The 16,799-nt window shown below is 33.3% G+C and overlaps 2 protein-coding genes across 3 annotated transcripts; both read right to left on the reverse strand.

The window, feature by feature from the left end:
* Positions 1–920: 920 nt before the first annotated feature.
* On the reverse strand, positions 921–3,678 carry LOC132315724 (uncharacterized). 2 transcript variants are annotated; one of them, XM_059814086.1, is made up of 2 exons: positions 3,220–3,678; positions 921–2,382 (listed from the first exon to the last, which is right to left on the reverse strand). In XM_059814086.1, exons 1-2 carry the CDS (start codon positions 3,280–3,282, stop codon positions 1,285–1,287), a joined length of 1,161 nt encoding a protein of 386 aa, XP_059670069.1. In that variant the 5' UTR covers positions 3,283–3,678; the 3' UTR covers positions 921–1,284. The 2 variants fall into 2 exon arrangements, with proteins under 2 accessions (XP_059670069.1, XP_059670068.1); XM_059814085.1 differs by having other exon boundaries at positions 921–2,385.
* An 11,097-nt stretch (positions 3,679–14,775) lies between these two features.
* Positions 14,776–16,725, reverse strand: LOC132315727 (uncharacterized). Its single transcript, XM_059814096.1, has 2 exons — positions 16,180–16,725; positions 14,776–15,442 (listed from the first exon to the last, which is right to left on the reverse strand). The coding sequence occupies exons 1-2, from the start codon at positions 16,561–16,563 to the stop codon at positions 15,284–15,286; spliced, it is 543 nt and encodes a 180-aa protein (XP_059670079.1). The 5' UTR covers positions 16,564–16,725; the 3' UTR covers positions 14,776–15,283.
* Between the last annotated feature and the right edge of the window lie 74 nt (positions 16,726–16,799).

Consider the following 16,799-nt stretch of genomic DNA (forward strand, 5'->3'; position numbering starts at 1 on the left):
TGCATTTGATGAAGTCTCGTGTTGATTTCATCCACTGCATCAAAGGAATAAAAAATTCTCTCGACTACACAACATGGTTTGAAAAATCGGTTAGAATATATTCCAATTGAACAGAGGAAGAGTATGACTGGTGTCAGAATCTCAGAATCTTTATGCATGATCAATTTTCTTCAGCAGTGCAAAAGGTTCAATCGTCTGTTGAAGACTCAGGTACCAAAGGGAAATGAAAAACTTGACACTGGAAGAGAGATTCTATTCTTTTTAAATGCTGACAAGAGTTTGGAGTTGAAAAAAAGATATAAAAAAAAAATAAATAAATAACCAAACATTTTTTTGTAGAATTACTTGGCACCAAATATATGTGGCTAATCAAAAATCACATGAATCAGGGAATTTAAATTCTCAGTTCCAACCATTCATATTTATCCAAACAAACAAAAAAAGAAGTTCCAACCATTCATTAGTTGAGGAATAATAGTTGAGTAACTCCCCAAATTCCAACTTCCACGAGTTCACAATGCTCAAGAATCAAAATTCTTAGAAACTGAAAGGATCCTCTATATATAAAAGTAGAAATAAAAATGAAAAAACTAGGAATGTCTACTTTGAAACAACAATGTTATGATCTGCAATGCCATGGAGAAGAATAAAATCAGTAATAAGGTGTGTTTGGTTGCATCATGCATGGAATTGGAGCCTTGAAATTGGAATTGACAAAATTTGAGAAAAATAATTTAAGAAAATTGAATCAAAATTTTCTCAAATTCCACTAATTCCAATTCTCCAATTCTATGCAGCTGTGAAAATCCACAGCACTCAGATGGTACAAATGGAGTTAATAAACACACAAGTTCTAAGAATATACCGAAAATTTTAGTTTCTTGGGGGAGAAAAGGGAAGAAAATAAAAAAGAGACAGAATTCCCAGCTAAGAAAGCCTTTGTAACATGTCATTCTAATTTTTCAAGATCTGGGGGATCATGTCATACAAAATTCCTGTCAACCCATCACCAAGTCATTCCCCCCAGTTGGCAATGGATATGCCTTCATCCCGGATGAAACCAAATATAAAAAAAAAAAGGAAAATATACAATGTGTACCTCACTAATCCAAGAACCAACCATGTTTTCCCGGCATCCGAGACTAACCTAGATCTTTTTGGATGTAAGGTATATTTGTTTGTGTCACACCACCACGGTCATCAATAATCCGGTAGAGCTCTCTAAGATGCAACACAAAATCTGCACCTCCAATAAACTAAGGTGCGCCAATGTTTCTTAAGAACTCAGCCACTTTGTCTTCTGCAGTTTCCGGGCAAAAGATACTTGTATTCATCAGCATTATTCAACAAATATGCAGGAAGATGAACGGCTGAATAAGAATGAGGGAGAGGCCCCATCTTCCCAATGATCTCCTTAAATGTGTACTCCTCCGGAAGCATGTCATACAGATCAGCCCCTTTGCAGATTACATCTTGAATTCTCTCGGGCTTCAGGTAATGAGAGAACCTCACTCGATCATAATGGCTGTAGGCTTTCATCTTGAATATAAACTCACTGATATGGCGGAAGCAAAAGCTACAATGCCAACCAGCGTCTGCCAAAAGGTAATCAGTTTGTCGATAGTGTGCATACCTAGTCTTACCCTTCTGATACCTATGGACCGATGCTCTCCAACTCCTATGATCCCAAAGAAACTCAAATGAGTACAAGTAGTTTTTCAGTTGAAGGTGAAGGACAGGAGGGATGTCATCACACCACCTCAACAGATTGATTGTGTGACTGCTGGGAATCTCGTCCACATCAGACATTATCAATAAATCATCATCCTCTATGCCTGCAATTTTGAGTAGCTGGTCCAGTGCTACTCTCTGATATGCTTCTTCAACAAAAGGGTTTTCACCTGTCCGAAATCTCCCTCCAATCGTTCCATAAGTTAGCCGGCGCTCAATAAATTTGAACTGGTCCCTATTGATTGAAAAATAGAACCGCTTGGGCAAGCCAGTAAATGTAGAGTTTGATTCAAGAAGAACAAATTGTGTTATGTAAGGATACAATTCATTCCATCGGATTTTAAGAATGTCTACTTCATTATTGAAAAGAACTGCATCAAAGACTCGTCTGGGATATTCACGAATTCCCCAACCATGAAGTTTGCAAAGAGTCTCCATTGACACATTCGGGTGATAATAGTGTGGTATGTCAATGAAGGACCTCGGAGGAGATTCCCACAGTGGCCGTAGGAAGTAAGTGATTTTCTGCCCATGAAAATATATGCCAACTATGCCTGTTGGCACAATCAAAAACAAAAATATATAGGCCTTTAAATCCATCCCTCGCAGCATGCAACGAAGTCTCGACATGCTCAATGCCACGCTGGTTTCCTGCTGAAATTAAGACCAAAAACATTCTAAGGTGCCCGAACTGTCTAAATCAAAGAACTACCAACGCAACACAAGTTCAAAATAAAAATTGGAACTTGACATGATAAAGCACAACAACCCCGGCTTTGCATATTCCAGAGCATCAATTTAAAGCAAAGCATTCATAACCATTAAGAATTAAATTACTGCAAATATTAACCAAATGTCCGAAAACCAAAAGCCCCAAATCCCCAGTTCACCTTGAAGCATGAAACCTTAATAATCATAATAAAATTGTGAAGACACTGCAATAAGTTTAAATTTTTAATTACAAATAATTTAATACACAAAATAAACCCCAAAACCTTACATTTCTATATTGACCTCAAACAAATCGCCCTCAAACATCAAAAAGGAAACAAAAAAGGTGGGAGTGTTGGAAACTTAAAATATACAAAATTATAAAATAATAATCAATTCATTGGCTCAAAACGAATTCCGAATCAAATTTTAAGAAGGGAAAACCGATGCAAACGTTCTGACGTTTACATAAACAAACACACACATATATACATACACACATGTATGCACTTACACCCACACACACTTACACACACTTGTATGCACTTATGTATGTATGTATGAATATTAGCACGAATCAATCCAGGCCAAAAAAGCGACGACTTGGGCAACAAAAGTAAACACGTTTGTGCTAAATCCATTAGAAAGCGAAATCAAACCAACCCATTTCTCATAACTCAAAATCAAACACAAAATTTAAGAAAAACAAACAACAACGATAATACACTAACTCAAAAAATGAAAAATTTATAAATTTTAGAAGAAGGAAATATATACCTGGCCACAAACCTCTTCACAGATATCATCAGACTTCTTCGAACTGTAATACCCATCAGACATCGTGAGCACCCAACGAACACAGAGACCCCAATAATGCGGACTCAGGCCCCCTTCTCTCTCTCTAGAACACACTCTGTCCCTCTCTCTAGAACTCTCTCTTCTTCTCCGCGTATATATATCAATCTGTAAATTCAGATCATTAGAAACCCAGATCAAACCTCAAATCGAGAAGAACAACAGTGAAACTGTGACCGAAAAAGCAACGATCTTTGAGGATTAATCTTCGTTGCGAGAACTCAGAAACGTCAATTATAGCCGTTTGCTGTTTTCTCGCAATTTCAACAGAGAAATGTTTTTCTCTTTTCCTCTCCCTCCCTTTCCCGGTGGAATTCCAAATATTGGAGAGAGGAAATGAAATTTTTAGAGGAAAGGAAAGGAATGGAAGAGTGACTCAGATTAAACCTCAACCCCTCAAATTCCCAAATTTATAAAAGAACAAAAAAAAATTAACAATTAAATTCCAGACCATAATTTAAAAAATAGAGAATCTACAATACTAGTTCACCTACATTTGTATACGTAAGCGTTCCTTGTAAGCCGTTGGATGGAGTAATAATCATGATTTTTGTCGAAATTCTTTGATCCAACGGCTTTAAGTAAGGGAATGTGTATACTTGTGCGAGGGGGTTAGCAGCACATAATTTTAAAAATTTGTCATTTACTAAGGTTACAAATTACCAAGATAAAATTTTAAATCACCTGATGTGAAATCTTGGTTAGAGCCTACTATCATTGGATGACGTTAATAATTCTTATCCAAAATAAACAAAGACAAGTGCTAGTATGGATAAATCACAGATCACAACCAAGCAACATTACAATAACGTTAAGTTTCACTTTTTCTTATTCAAAATATTTTTTTCATAAAAATATGCGATTATAATGTGTTTTGTATAATTTGTCAATTCTTTACCCAAAGGCATGAGTTCAAATTTTAATCTTTGTGAATGATAATGTATCGTGCATAATTATTTCGTTATCATATTTTGTATGCATTGATACCTTGATTTTTGTAAGGATTGTGTCACGTTAAGTTGATTGTCATCGTCTTTCGATAATCACGGTGGTTTGATTCGAGTCTTACTCCTCACGAGGTGGCGGGACGGGTAGAAATTTATGAAATTTTGAATCCCGCCGCCCTGTGATCTATGGAATTGATTAAAACCTTCCACCACTCCCTTGCTTTTTTTGACAATTAAATTTGTAAACATATTACATGGAACCGTTTCTTCTGGTCATCACTCCGCCACATAAATCGTGGTTGGTGATTGTTAACATTAAATTATTTTCAATATATTTCCCAATATAGCCTCCATTGCTTACTCATTAACAATATGGGGATATGGGTAATTACTGTCATTTAATTTTATTTTTAGAGTACGTGATTAAGGCTAAGTCAAGTACCGATTGACCCGGTCAACCGTTCCTTTTATTGCTATTTAATAGAGTCTTTTTTTTAAAAAAAACAAAACAAAGAATAGAGTATAAACTAGTACATATGTTGTGCAGATAACATTACATATATATATTATATATATAATATTTATATATATAAGAAATTGCTAAGAAATATCTATTTTCATTCAAAAAGTCATACCCATTATCCATCTTACATATGTATAGTCCCCAGTATAGCCTCCCCTGCTTATGTAGTTTAAAACAATGAGGCTTTTTTTTTTAATCTAAAAATTGTGTTGTTTGGAGGGAATTGAATTTAATTATATAGTAGTCTTAGCGATTTTATTTTTTGTATTTTTATTGCTACATTATTATATGACTTGTGAGTTTCGTTCAAAGTGAGGTTTAGTGTTTGACTTCGATGGAGCAAATTTTTTTTTTTTTTAAGTCCATTACAATGTAATTACTAACAACTTCGCTCAAATGGTATTTTCTCTTTAATTTAAATTGAAGGCTGAGACTTTGCGTAATCACCAAGAAAAAGTTATTTTTATATATTCTTTTTCAATAAATGAATTTGTTGAAAAAGAAATTTCTTAGTAATTAGTTGATGCATGTGAATAAGATAATTGTATGAATAAGATAATTGTATGTCTTCGGTAGTGAATTAAGAGATATACTAAAAGGTCTGACAGGAGAGTGACTATCCTAAGAATATACTAATATGTGTATATAGTATTAAATATATTATTTTTGTATGTGTATATAGTATTAAATATATTATTTATGTATGTATATATAATATTAATTAGTATCATTTATTTGGCTTTTCTTTGTGGCTAGCCTCTACTGTCCCTACAGTAAGTCAGTAACTTATCCCATTCGGGTGGGGAGGTATATTATTTATGTATGTATATGAGCATAGTAAATAAATGGAATTTCAATTCTCTTGAAACTGCCCTCTAAGGAAATTTCTTGGGAGTTTCAATTCTCTTGAAACCGAATTCTTTTTTTGTTAATTATCTTATGTATGAAAATCAAAAAAATTTAACTCTTTGGTCGTAAATTATGAAATGGATTAAGAGACCGGACACTAATATTGTCGATTATATATATATATATATATATATTAAATATATGAGACACAAAAGGGTAATACAATGAATGAGTGCTTATCAGAACATCTTGAATATGGAAAAGGGAGGCATTATTCCATATATAGTTAGTTACCTACACAGAGTGTGCATTAATTAAGTTCCACATTCTCATATTAGTTTGTATATACGTACATTATACAGATAAGTCCATGTGTCACTGTTAGGAAGAGAAAATATCCCAACCACCATCAAATGAAGTGATATAGAACCTGTGATATATAATCCTACGTGTTAGGAATCCACACTGTTTATGATTCTTTGTAATAATTACGGGTGGGCATTTTATCCGTCATTTCGTGAAATTGATTTGATCCGATTCAATTCGTATGGATCGGATTTATTTTTTAATCTAATAATTCGGTGATAGATTGATTCATTATTAATTCGTATTAAACGGATTGATTAATTGATTAGGGCCTGAAAATTTTGATCCGATCCGTTAACTATTCCGATTCGATCTGCTTATATATTATATTATATATATATATATATACACACAACCATTAGTGTATTACTATAAATTTAGTAAACTTTTATTGTTTTAGTAACTTATTTTCTCCAGCATAACAATGAGTCAGCTACTGTTTTGTTCATTTTTTGATATTTTATGTTTGACTACGTAATTTTATATACTGGTTCATGTAATCATGTTGATGATGTTGATTTGAATGTAGTTTTGAATATTTTAATTCAGATTGCTTTCTTTCTTCAGTACTTCAGTGTAATTGCTGTGTACGGGTTGATGTGTTAAATTGGGTCACAGGTTAAGAAATAAAAAATTGGTCCAATTGAAAAAGCCCAGTCGTAAGACCTAACCAATCCGATATGTCACGGATCGGATTGGTTTAGATTGATTATTATAAGCTCGGTTTCAGATTTCTCCAATCTATTAAGATCGGATTAGATTACATATGTCCATAATTCGATTATTGAATCGTGCCCACCCCTAGTAATAACACAGCTTTTATTTATTTATTTATTTTTTTTAAGCACGTATTTCGGCCCATAACACAGGCATCATCTAAGTCAAAAGTACGGTTCAAAAGCGAAATCTCAAAAACTTATCTCTCGAATACCTGTCAATGCTACTATTCCTTGATCTTATAATTAAAAAGACATTAATACAAATAAATTAATGAATAAATAAAGGAAGAAGAAGATATGTTAAATTAAAATAGATGTGGTGGGCATGTTTTGAGTCATACTAGACACACACATATTTTTTTCTTGATATAATCCACCATCGAACATATAATTCCTCATTTCACATGCACTAACTTTTCAAAAATTTCCATAGAAGTGGTATAAAGACTTGAAAAAGGTGAGTTAATTAAGAGATATATACTTTTTTAAGTTGATGTGAAGTTCATGGATAGAAAATAAAATCCTATTTGAATCGGTTTTCTAATAAAAATTTTGAAAACAGAGAGAAAAAAAAAAAAAAAAAAAAAAAAAATGTTAAAATAGAAGAAGAATGATATCTAAAATTTGAATATTTTTGACTTCCTTATAACAAAAAGATATTAGTTTTTATAAAAGACTCACAATTTGCAAACTCTTTATTTTTTTTTTATTTTGTTACCTAATTATTAGAAATTAACAAATTCTTAGAAAACAGAATCAAATTGGTCCCAACTCCTAAATATTATTAGCTGGTGTGAAACTAGATTAATCGATGCGAATGTATACAATGACAAATTAAGTGCAATAGCCAATATAAAATATAGATAAAACTTTAGGCAACAACTATATATTGTCATAAAATAACAAACCTCCTAAAATAAAAAATAATAGTGAAACAAAAAAATATTAAGAAAATAGTCAATAACACGCGGGCGCGCGTGTGTTTTAAACTGTTTTTTGTTAAGTCGCACAATCTTTCTTAATAGATGTTGCTTTTACACTCTGAGCACGTTTTCGCTCTCTTACACTCTGAGCACGTTTCTGCTCTCACGCTTCGCACGCATTGTTGCTCAAATTCTCACTATTTATGACATAATTTTGTCGCTCTCACGCTCTCGTTCTCAAATTCGCTCTCGTTCTTACTTTATGTGATTTAGGTTTTATATCATTGTTTTTTTTTAAGAAAAGAAAATTATATCATAAAATTTAATCCATTTTTTAGCTTGCTAATTTTTATTTTTATTTTTATTTTTATTTTTATTTTTTGGGAAAAAAGGAAAAGAAAAGAAAAAAAAAAAGAGTAATTAGAAAAAGGATCGAAATGGAAAATCCAATAAAAGAAGATAGTGGCACATGGGATGGTTATGTAATGTCCATTCAAAAGGATATGCGGTCCAAACACAAGCAATCCACTGAACAACAAATGATATACACACAGTGACGTGTTATAGTTTGGAGGAAGCTTCCTAGAAAGTTCATGTCCACATTTGACATTTGTTGTTTTTCTTAGGCTTGAGACAAATACAAGAGCAAGCATATTCTCTGATTGAATGACAATGCTGCCTATGATGCCAACCTCTTTGGAACCTTTTTGGATTGACAGGGATGGTTTTGCCTTATGAATCTTCCTCCACTGCCTAGGAGAAAGTAAAATTATGTATGTGTGTGTATATATATATATATATATATGTATATATACACACACGTTTTAGATTATATGGTTTCCATAAGTATAGTTGCTTGTGTATTAAGTTGTAATTAATTTGTTTGTAATTTAAATTTTTTTCATATATATATATATATATGCGTATAATAATGTTAGCCGTGACGAGCCACTTGATGATCAACGTTGTAGTTTATATTATAGTTTCGATTAATTCATATGCTATATGATACACTTATTATTTTACAGATGTTAATTAGTGGTTGAGTTGTTCCTCATTATTTTTGGAGTCCGATTTCAAACTTATACACCTTTAATTTTTAATCTAACATTCTTGTATTGAAAAGAAAAAAAAAAAAAAGATCACTCAATTTTCAGTAATATATATATATATATATATATATATATGTATATTAATTATACAGTAGTGCGAACCTTGACGAGAGGGTCAACTGAGGCAAACGGATGTGGCCAACTAGGATGTCACTATTAATAGTTTTTCCATACTCATACACTCGGGAATTATGCAGATGTGAGTCAAAATCACATATGTATTAATTATATACCATCGTGTATCAATTTTCTTGCTGTAGCATTCTGTACGTTTTCAATGCAATTAAAGTGTTTGTCAACACATTATTTCAATATGTTAAATCCTAGTTTTAATGCAAAGAAAGTAACAGTGTTGAAATTGAATTTTTGAAAGAAAAGAAAGAGTAAGTGTTCGAAATTAATTTAATTTTAATACAAAAGAAATAATGACATGGAAAAGAGTTTTCAATGCAATTAAATCTAGTTTTAATGTAAGGAATACAGGTTAGAATTGGAAGGACGGAATTGGGATTATTTTGAATTTTTAAAACAAAAATGACCATCTATATGCGTCTATAATATAATATAAAAGATGTCACTAGGGTTTATAATTTACACCTTGGCTTTGTAATCCAGTGGTATCTATTCTACTTTCTAAAATAGATTATGAGGGTTCGGGTCTTCCAAAAAATAAACTGGGTGTGTGAATGTGTGTGTCAATTTCTTTTCAATTATAAAAAAATAAAAATAAAAATAAATAAATTAGGGTTTATAATTTTGTATAAAATTTTCATTTGGATAACACTTTCTTAATGACCAAGAGTTCTAGCAACCACTCAATTAAGCATTCAACCGACCATGAATATTTTGTGGTCACTTTTGGGAAGAGAAAAAAAAAATGGTATGGAATTCAATGAATGAACCATCACATTAGATATGTTTGGTAATCTGACTCTTTTCAGATATCTTCATTTATGTCTGTGTGTGTGTGTGTGGAAATTTGTAAAAAGTGAAATAGACAACCATGCCCTTCCAATTTTGGTGGGCAACTTTGTAAAGACTTGCAATACATAAGTGTGTGTGTGTGTGTGTGTGTGTGAGATATCTTCATTTATGTCTCTGTGTGTGTGTGTGTGGAAATTTGTAAAAAGTGAAATAGACAACCATGCCCTTCCAATTTTGGTAGGCAACTTTGTAAAGACTTGCAATACATAAGTGTGTGTGTGTGTATTTCACTTTTTACAAATCACACACACACACACACACTTATGTATTGCAAGTCTTTACAAAGTTGCCTACCAAAATTGGAAGGGCATGGTTGTCTATTTCACTTTTTACAAATTTCCAGTCCATGTTATACATTAATGAAAACTAATGGTTGTGGTGGGTCTGAAATCTCATGGCACAATTCTTTGTACGCATTTGTGAACCATTGGTTTAGAAAAAATGACACTTTCATGTGTGGATTGGTTGACTATACAAAGACTACAGGTAAATGTATTCACAATATTTACCCATAAATTTGAAAAAGAAAAAGGCTAATGTATGATATGAATAATAATTAGAAAAGGGATAGTTCTTTTTGGTAGCACTATTAAGAGATATTATTACATAGTTTTCAAATCAATGCCAAACACTGGTTGACACACATTGAAATGTGTCAGTTTTATTGTACATTTATGTGTCAAATTAGTGATTGATCGAGATTAATGATTCTGAAACATTATAATAATTTTTTTAATTGTTATTTAAGGGTGACAATATTTGACACGACACGCTAACACGACTCAGACACGACACTAAATAAGTGGGTTTTGGTTTGGCTTAATAGTGTTCGTGTTGACCCGAATTGACACGGTAATTAAATATGTCGTATTCGTATTTGACCTACTAATCCAATTATAACCCATTTAACTAAATATATCATATAAACGTGTCGTGTTCGTAGTAGAAATGATCTGTTTAGCTAAACGTGTTGAATAAACATGTAGTATTCGGGTCAGAAATAACTTAAACGTGTTTTGTTGTGTCATTACGTGTCGTGTCAAGTCTTGATTCATTTATTAAAAGGGTTACGCATGTCGTGTCGTGTTATCCGTGTAATAATCGTGGCATATTCATGTCAGGATTTCTTAACACGAATAATAATCGTGCCGTATTCGTGTTGACCTATATAACATAATACCAATGCTCTGACACGATACGAACACCATCCGCTAACACGAATTGCCACCCCTACTATTAATGTTATATTGCATCTCAAACATTAAAGTTTATAGTTAATTATGCTATTTATGCTCGGTATTTCAATCAAAATATCGGACCCAATACATAGCAGCCGTGGAATACAATCGACAGGTACCTATATAACTTCCACCACCAAATTATCATTTTTCTAAAGTTTATAATGCAATGACTTATCTTGGACAGGTACGTGCCAAAACCAAAAACCAACAAATGAAAGAAACAAAATAAGTGGAAAACAAGAAAATTTGACACTTCTTATGTTGAAAATAAGGTTTCTATAGTTTAACATTATCTAGCTAGGAATTCATACCACATATGATATATAAGTATATTCTTGTAAAAAATTCGATTTTGTCAAAATTATATTTTCAACTTGCTAAGACTCATTTTAATTTTTTCCTTAATTAATACTCACACACCCTAAACGAATTATTTACACTAAGGCCCCGTTTGGCATGTCGCATGCGTTTTGTTTTTGTTGTTTTTATTTTTGAAATGCTACAGTGTCAATTTTAACAACAAAAACATATTTGGTGTGATCTTATTTTATTTTACACAGTGTTAAAACACTTTGTGAATAGTGGCCCAAAACCAAAACACCAAAAAATTGTTTTTTCTTGTTCTGACAATTGTTCATGGCTTAAAATCATAACAGTAGTGCAACACGAGTCTAAGTTTCTACGGCAAAACATCGTTCCCAAATGTGCTTCTGATTTTTTTTTTAAAACATTCCTACAGCAAAAATATTGTTTCTGTTTTAGCAAAAAAACAAGATACCTAAAACAAAGTGCATGTCAAACAAACCCTAACTATATACCGAATATATTCAGATGCACCAAGACAAGAGTATTTTTGCCCTTACCCATTTGTGCCAAACAATGTGGGTTCTTGCTAAATAATACTCAAGTAAAATTAGAATGTACCTGACATCATCAACATAATTGACACCTAGACGATATGGTCCAGCTGCTAGGACTTTTATGCCCCAACCAACTCATGGCAATCTTTGTATTTTTAGCTAGTTTCATTTCATTTGCTAGTGTGTTTTTAATTAAAGTGATACATATTGCAAAATATACGAGAGTTCTAGAGTTGTTGAGACAATGGCTAACAACATCTCCCATTATACCATCTCTCACCATTAGTCCACAGTTTTTCAGTCTCCTAATTTCCTTTTTTTGGTCAAACAAACATAAAGTATCCAAATTTATTGATGGTCCGATTATATATATATATATATATATATATATATATATATATATATATATTGCATGGAACCCCTTTAGTTAGTTTAAAAGTGGTAGTACATTGTATTGTTGGGAGTTGGCTTGACCTGGATCCAATGAACAAAGTAAAACATCAAACCCTAAAATGGTAATACTTTCCATCCATGTCATCATAGTCATTGACATAAAAACTTGGTGCACAAGTAACATGAATGGGCAATAAGAAGTTGTGATCTTCAATTACCTTCCAGTTGGTTTAGGTCAAAACTGGTGGTCCGTTTTGGAATGAAAGAAACAATTCCTTCGATTGATAGATAGGAGAGGAAAGAAAAAATAGGATGTATGAGTTATTATTAATTTTCATCCCATTAAATATGGATGGAAGAGAACTAGAGAAGCGAGAATGAAATAAATTTTTTAAAATTACAATGTTAATCTTCATAATTATTAGATAAATTTAATATTAAAAATCTATCCTCCATTCTCTTCTGTCCAACCAAATAAAAAGAGGAAGAGAGGAAAAGACAGTATCATTGGGATTGTCTCTCTCACGCCGTCACTTCTTATCTCCCTTCCATCCAATTTTCTTCTTTCTACCAAACTGTGCATTCGAGTTGGGCCTTAACGATCCATGCATATTTGAAAGCACTTAAAACGTTTACATTCAGTTCTTACCGTTCTTTTATCCTAACACATCATGTGCCCATATATTTATTATAGTCCACGTAAACTCTTACTTTTCCAAATAACACTTTTAAGTGAATTTAGACACATTGGCTGTTAACAATAGAGGGGTGATTTTGAAAACTTACGCTCAGTGTGATGGGTTAAATGGTTGTCTACTTACGCTTTAATGTGTGTGTTTGTGTGTGTTTGAGAGAGAGATGAATCACATAGTATGTTAGTAACCAAGCTGGTTGGGCCCATTCTTGGTTTAATTGTTAAATGGGATGGCCCAATACAGTGGCAGTGGGTCAATTAACGCAGATTGGTATGAGAGCCCAGGGAGTAGGCCAAGCAGCTGGATTTGGGCTTGATGAAATGATATCATATCAAAACAACTATATAAATATACATATAGGGTAACCACTGGTGTTCAGGGAAAAAAAAAAAAAACAAAAAACCTATATTTCATCGTTTTAAAGACTGAAATATCTATAATGCCCTTAAGACAATACAAATTAAAAAACACTAATTTCAGTTTTTAAGGGTACATTAAGAGTATTTTGGGGTTTTTATTAAAGAAAAAATTAGTCAATGATGGTCAACCGTCAACAGATATTAGGTGGCAATTTACACATATTTTCAAATGTTAGGTATATATATGCACATACTAAATAGCAAGACATCTTTTGCACATTTTTTATATAGCATGGATTTTTTTGCACTTGACCCTATACATATATGTATATAAAGAGAGAAAAATGAATAGCACACAAGTCAGTGAAGTGTTGAATAGCACAAGTCAGCACAAGGAGGAGGAGGAGACATCAGAAACCTGAAAATAGCTCATTGTAAGCCGCAACCGCTTACATATATGTTCTGCTAATGTTGTTCTGCATTTTGTAAAACTAACATAAGAAATAGGTGGAATCTATAACTTAGTCCTTACTCTCTATAAACCTTTTTCACAAAATACACTTAATGTTACAGTTGAACCCTCCATGTCTGTTTAAAAATGTTAAATTGATATATTTAACAGGCAATGAGATTTATAGCACTTCTTTAGCTGTTGATGTAAATTGCAATGCCATCTGGTCTCATCAGCATGCAATGAAACATTGTTACTTCGATTGCCTAATGAGAGACAAACCTACTTCCTCTCTCGTTGCATTTTACTTTTTGCTGTTCTGAGTTCTATACTGTGGAATTTGATTCATCACTAAGTTGATAATTAATCAATTCCGGGGTACAGATCAATTGGGGTGAAACAATGAACAGATTGCAACTGGAAAGGAAGGAAATGAAAGGATAAGCTTACGAGTTCCGTTACACTTGCTCATAGAGAAGTTTTGTCTGTCATTTACCACTCCTCTAAAAGATGGAAAAGAACAGCAAAACTGAAAACAGGACATGATTTTATGTTCGGGACAGAGTAAGCTTAGTTGGACATTTTGACAAGGTAAAGCTTGGCTGAATTTCAGAAGAATCAAGATCAATCAACACTTGGCCGGAAAGCTTCAATTAGTAGTGTAACAAAGAAGTCGAGACCTGATTTGGAAAAAACTCACTTCCAGAAAATATAAGTATCCCTGATTGAACAGACTAAGACAAGGCCATCCATTGCATTTACTGCAATATTTTCTATTAAGACCAAGCTAGTTTCCTCCTAAACCACATTCCTTTTTGAGCTTGTGCATAATGGACAAGGAACATTTTAAGCATTGCAATGTGACAGTTCAAAAAAAATAATAAAAAATAAATAAATAAATAAAGTAACAAGTTTCTTCTTTTCTCTGCTCTCTTAAATGTCAATAGGTAATTTACCGGGAAAAAAATGACAAAAAGTTTGCAAAGAGCAAATGATATTTGAAGTGTTCATTGAAGCAGATAAAGGCAAAAGAGAGACCAGAAATAATATCACAAATTTAGCAAGAATTTAATTAATAATATTTTTGCCTCGTTACTCAATCAGAAACTATCCTTTCTACAGCTATTTTGCAACACAACCTTAAGAAAACAGACCATTACTAATACTAGTCCTATGCAAGATTTTCATATGGAAAACTGCAGAAAGACCAAAGCTTCCGAGTGGGTTTTCTCACTCTCAAATACACATTCTCACTCTTTACAATCCAAACTTTTACCTTTGCACCGAGAAACGGCCTGATAAATCTCTTACCCTAGTGTTCAAAGAATGCACTTTTTGCACATTCATCAACTTGTTAATTCATCTAAACAAGTCCTGATCAATCATGGTTCTAATTTAAAATTTACCCTCTAATCTCTGTATAAAGAGAAATCTACATAACAGAAAACAACATATAGTACAGTAAAGGTCTTCTTCATGCATAACAGTTAAGGATTTATGGCATACCAATAGAAGAAGACCTGAATTGACATCCTTACTCCAAGAACTCAGCTTTTCATTTTTATTACTCGTCGCACAAGGATGCCATGAGGTCACGTGGCGACGCCCAAATTGGAAGATCAATTAGCGATTGCATCATTGGCTCCTCTTGTGCATTGCAAATGGCTTCGGCCGAATCACAAAGATTTGAAATATTCTGAATAATTGCTTCCTCTGCTTCTACCTGCAAAGTGAAGACACTAAATTAGCACAAATCTCACACATACGCATATATGTATGCATATGTATATGCCTATATGTATAAAAATGAAATACATGTATGTGTGTATGTGCAAACCACATCTTTGAGGGCAAAATTGACTGGGTCGTGCATTCCTTGCTTGTGAATTTCTTGTCAAGCAAGATGGTACCAATGAGAGACCATAACATTATTCTTTTCTTGGGAGATAGCCAGTGTCCGGTGAGCTCTTGTTCACCTAACCAATCCCACCTGAATCTCTAGTTAAAGGTCTCAGCCTAAGTTGAAAATGGTTGGTTCTCCTTGTGGTTCTTTTAAGATTGAGCTCAAACTTGAAAACAAAAGACTAAAATAATTTTATAAATTAAACAGGCGTTCATTGCATATAAAATTCTGTGCTGCAATTGGTGGAGTTACTGCTTTGGATTAGCTTCGTTTGGCTGCCGAGAAAATTTAAGAAAAAAAAAAAAAGGAGAAATAATTTACAGTAATTTTTTTAATCTTAATTTCAAAATTAGTACCCTTTCCTTCGTTTGGCTGCCGAGAAAATTTGAGGGGAAAAAAGGGGCAAATAAACCAAATACTTGACTCTTATTTTCAAATTTAGTGCCCTAGAATGAAAACCCTTTACACAACTATCTCACATACTTCTTGTTTTAGCCGAAAAACCGATCCGATAGTTCAAAAAGAAAACCTAGAACTAAAGAATGCAAGCTATTTACCCGTAAAAGGAGCTCATCTACTAATCTCCGGCATGCAGACTCGGACGAATGCGCCGACGGAGAAGGCGAGACGATGGCCGAAAGGGACGACGACGGCGCCTGTTCTCGTTGTTGCTGTTGTTGGTTTTGAGCTTTTTCTTGGATTGCCTTCACGGTGTTTGATAAAAGTTCCCACTGGTCAATCTCTTTCTGATACTTCTCTCTCAGTTTCACGAGCGCCCTTTTCTTCCTTTGCCGTCGGTTTCGCTCCTCAGCCGCCGGATCTGGTGGCGGCGGAGCCGAGGAGGTGGTGGTGGGGTCGAGGCGGCGCTTCTTGCGCTTGTAAACGAAGCCATCGTCGTTAACGAACTCCCAGTCTTCGTTTTCCCAATCTGCTGTTTCCATCTCCACCGAGCGGGAAAAGATAAAATTGATACGAAGCTCCCAAAATTGAAATCAAGCAATATAAAGCACTAAATTTTTGAAAAAGCGGGAATTCAAAGTATTTTATGAGTGAGTGAAACACTGGATCCATTTAAATGTTACATAAAATATTATTTACCAGATTCCATTTAATCAGTGTATTATCATTCTCAATTTTGCATACTCATGCTTTTGTTTTTTTTTTTTGAAGAGTTGTA

Source organism: Cornus florida, unplaced genomic scaffold (assembly GCF_030987335.1).
Source record: "Cornus florida cultivar Cherokee Brave unplaced genomic scaffold, ASM3098733v1 CherokeeBrave_3.0.0_Hap2_Chr07, whole genome shotgun sequence".
NCBI lineage: Eukaryota > Viridiplantae > Streptophyta > Magnoliopsida > Cornales > Cornaceae > Cornus > Cornus florida.

What these genes read in the sequence shown, in the direction of transcription:
- LOC132315724 (XM_059814085.1), bottom strand. Translation starts at nt 3,282, where the DNA reads ATGTCTGATGGGTATTACAGTTCGAAGAAGTCTGATGATATCTGTGAA. An exon ending in GTGAAGAGGTTTGTGGCCAG is followed by an intron (nt 2,386 to 3,219) that starts GTATATATTTCC and finishes TCTTAATTTCAG; the next exon opens with CAGGAAACCAGCGTGGCATT.
- LOC132315727 (XM_059814096.1), bottom strand. Translation starts at nt 16,563, where the DNA reads ATGGAAACAGCAGATTGGGAAAACGAAGACTGGGAGTTCGTTAACGAC. An exon ending in TAGATGAGCTCCTTTTACGG is followed by an intron (nt 15,443 to 16,179) that starts GTAAATAGCTTG and finishes TTCACTTTGCAG; the next exon opens with GTAGAAGCAGAGGAAGCAAT.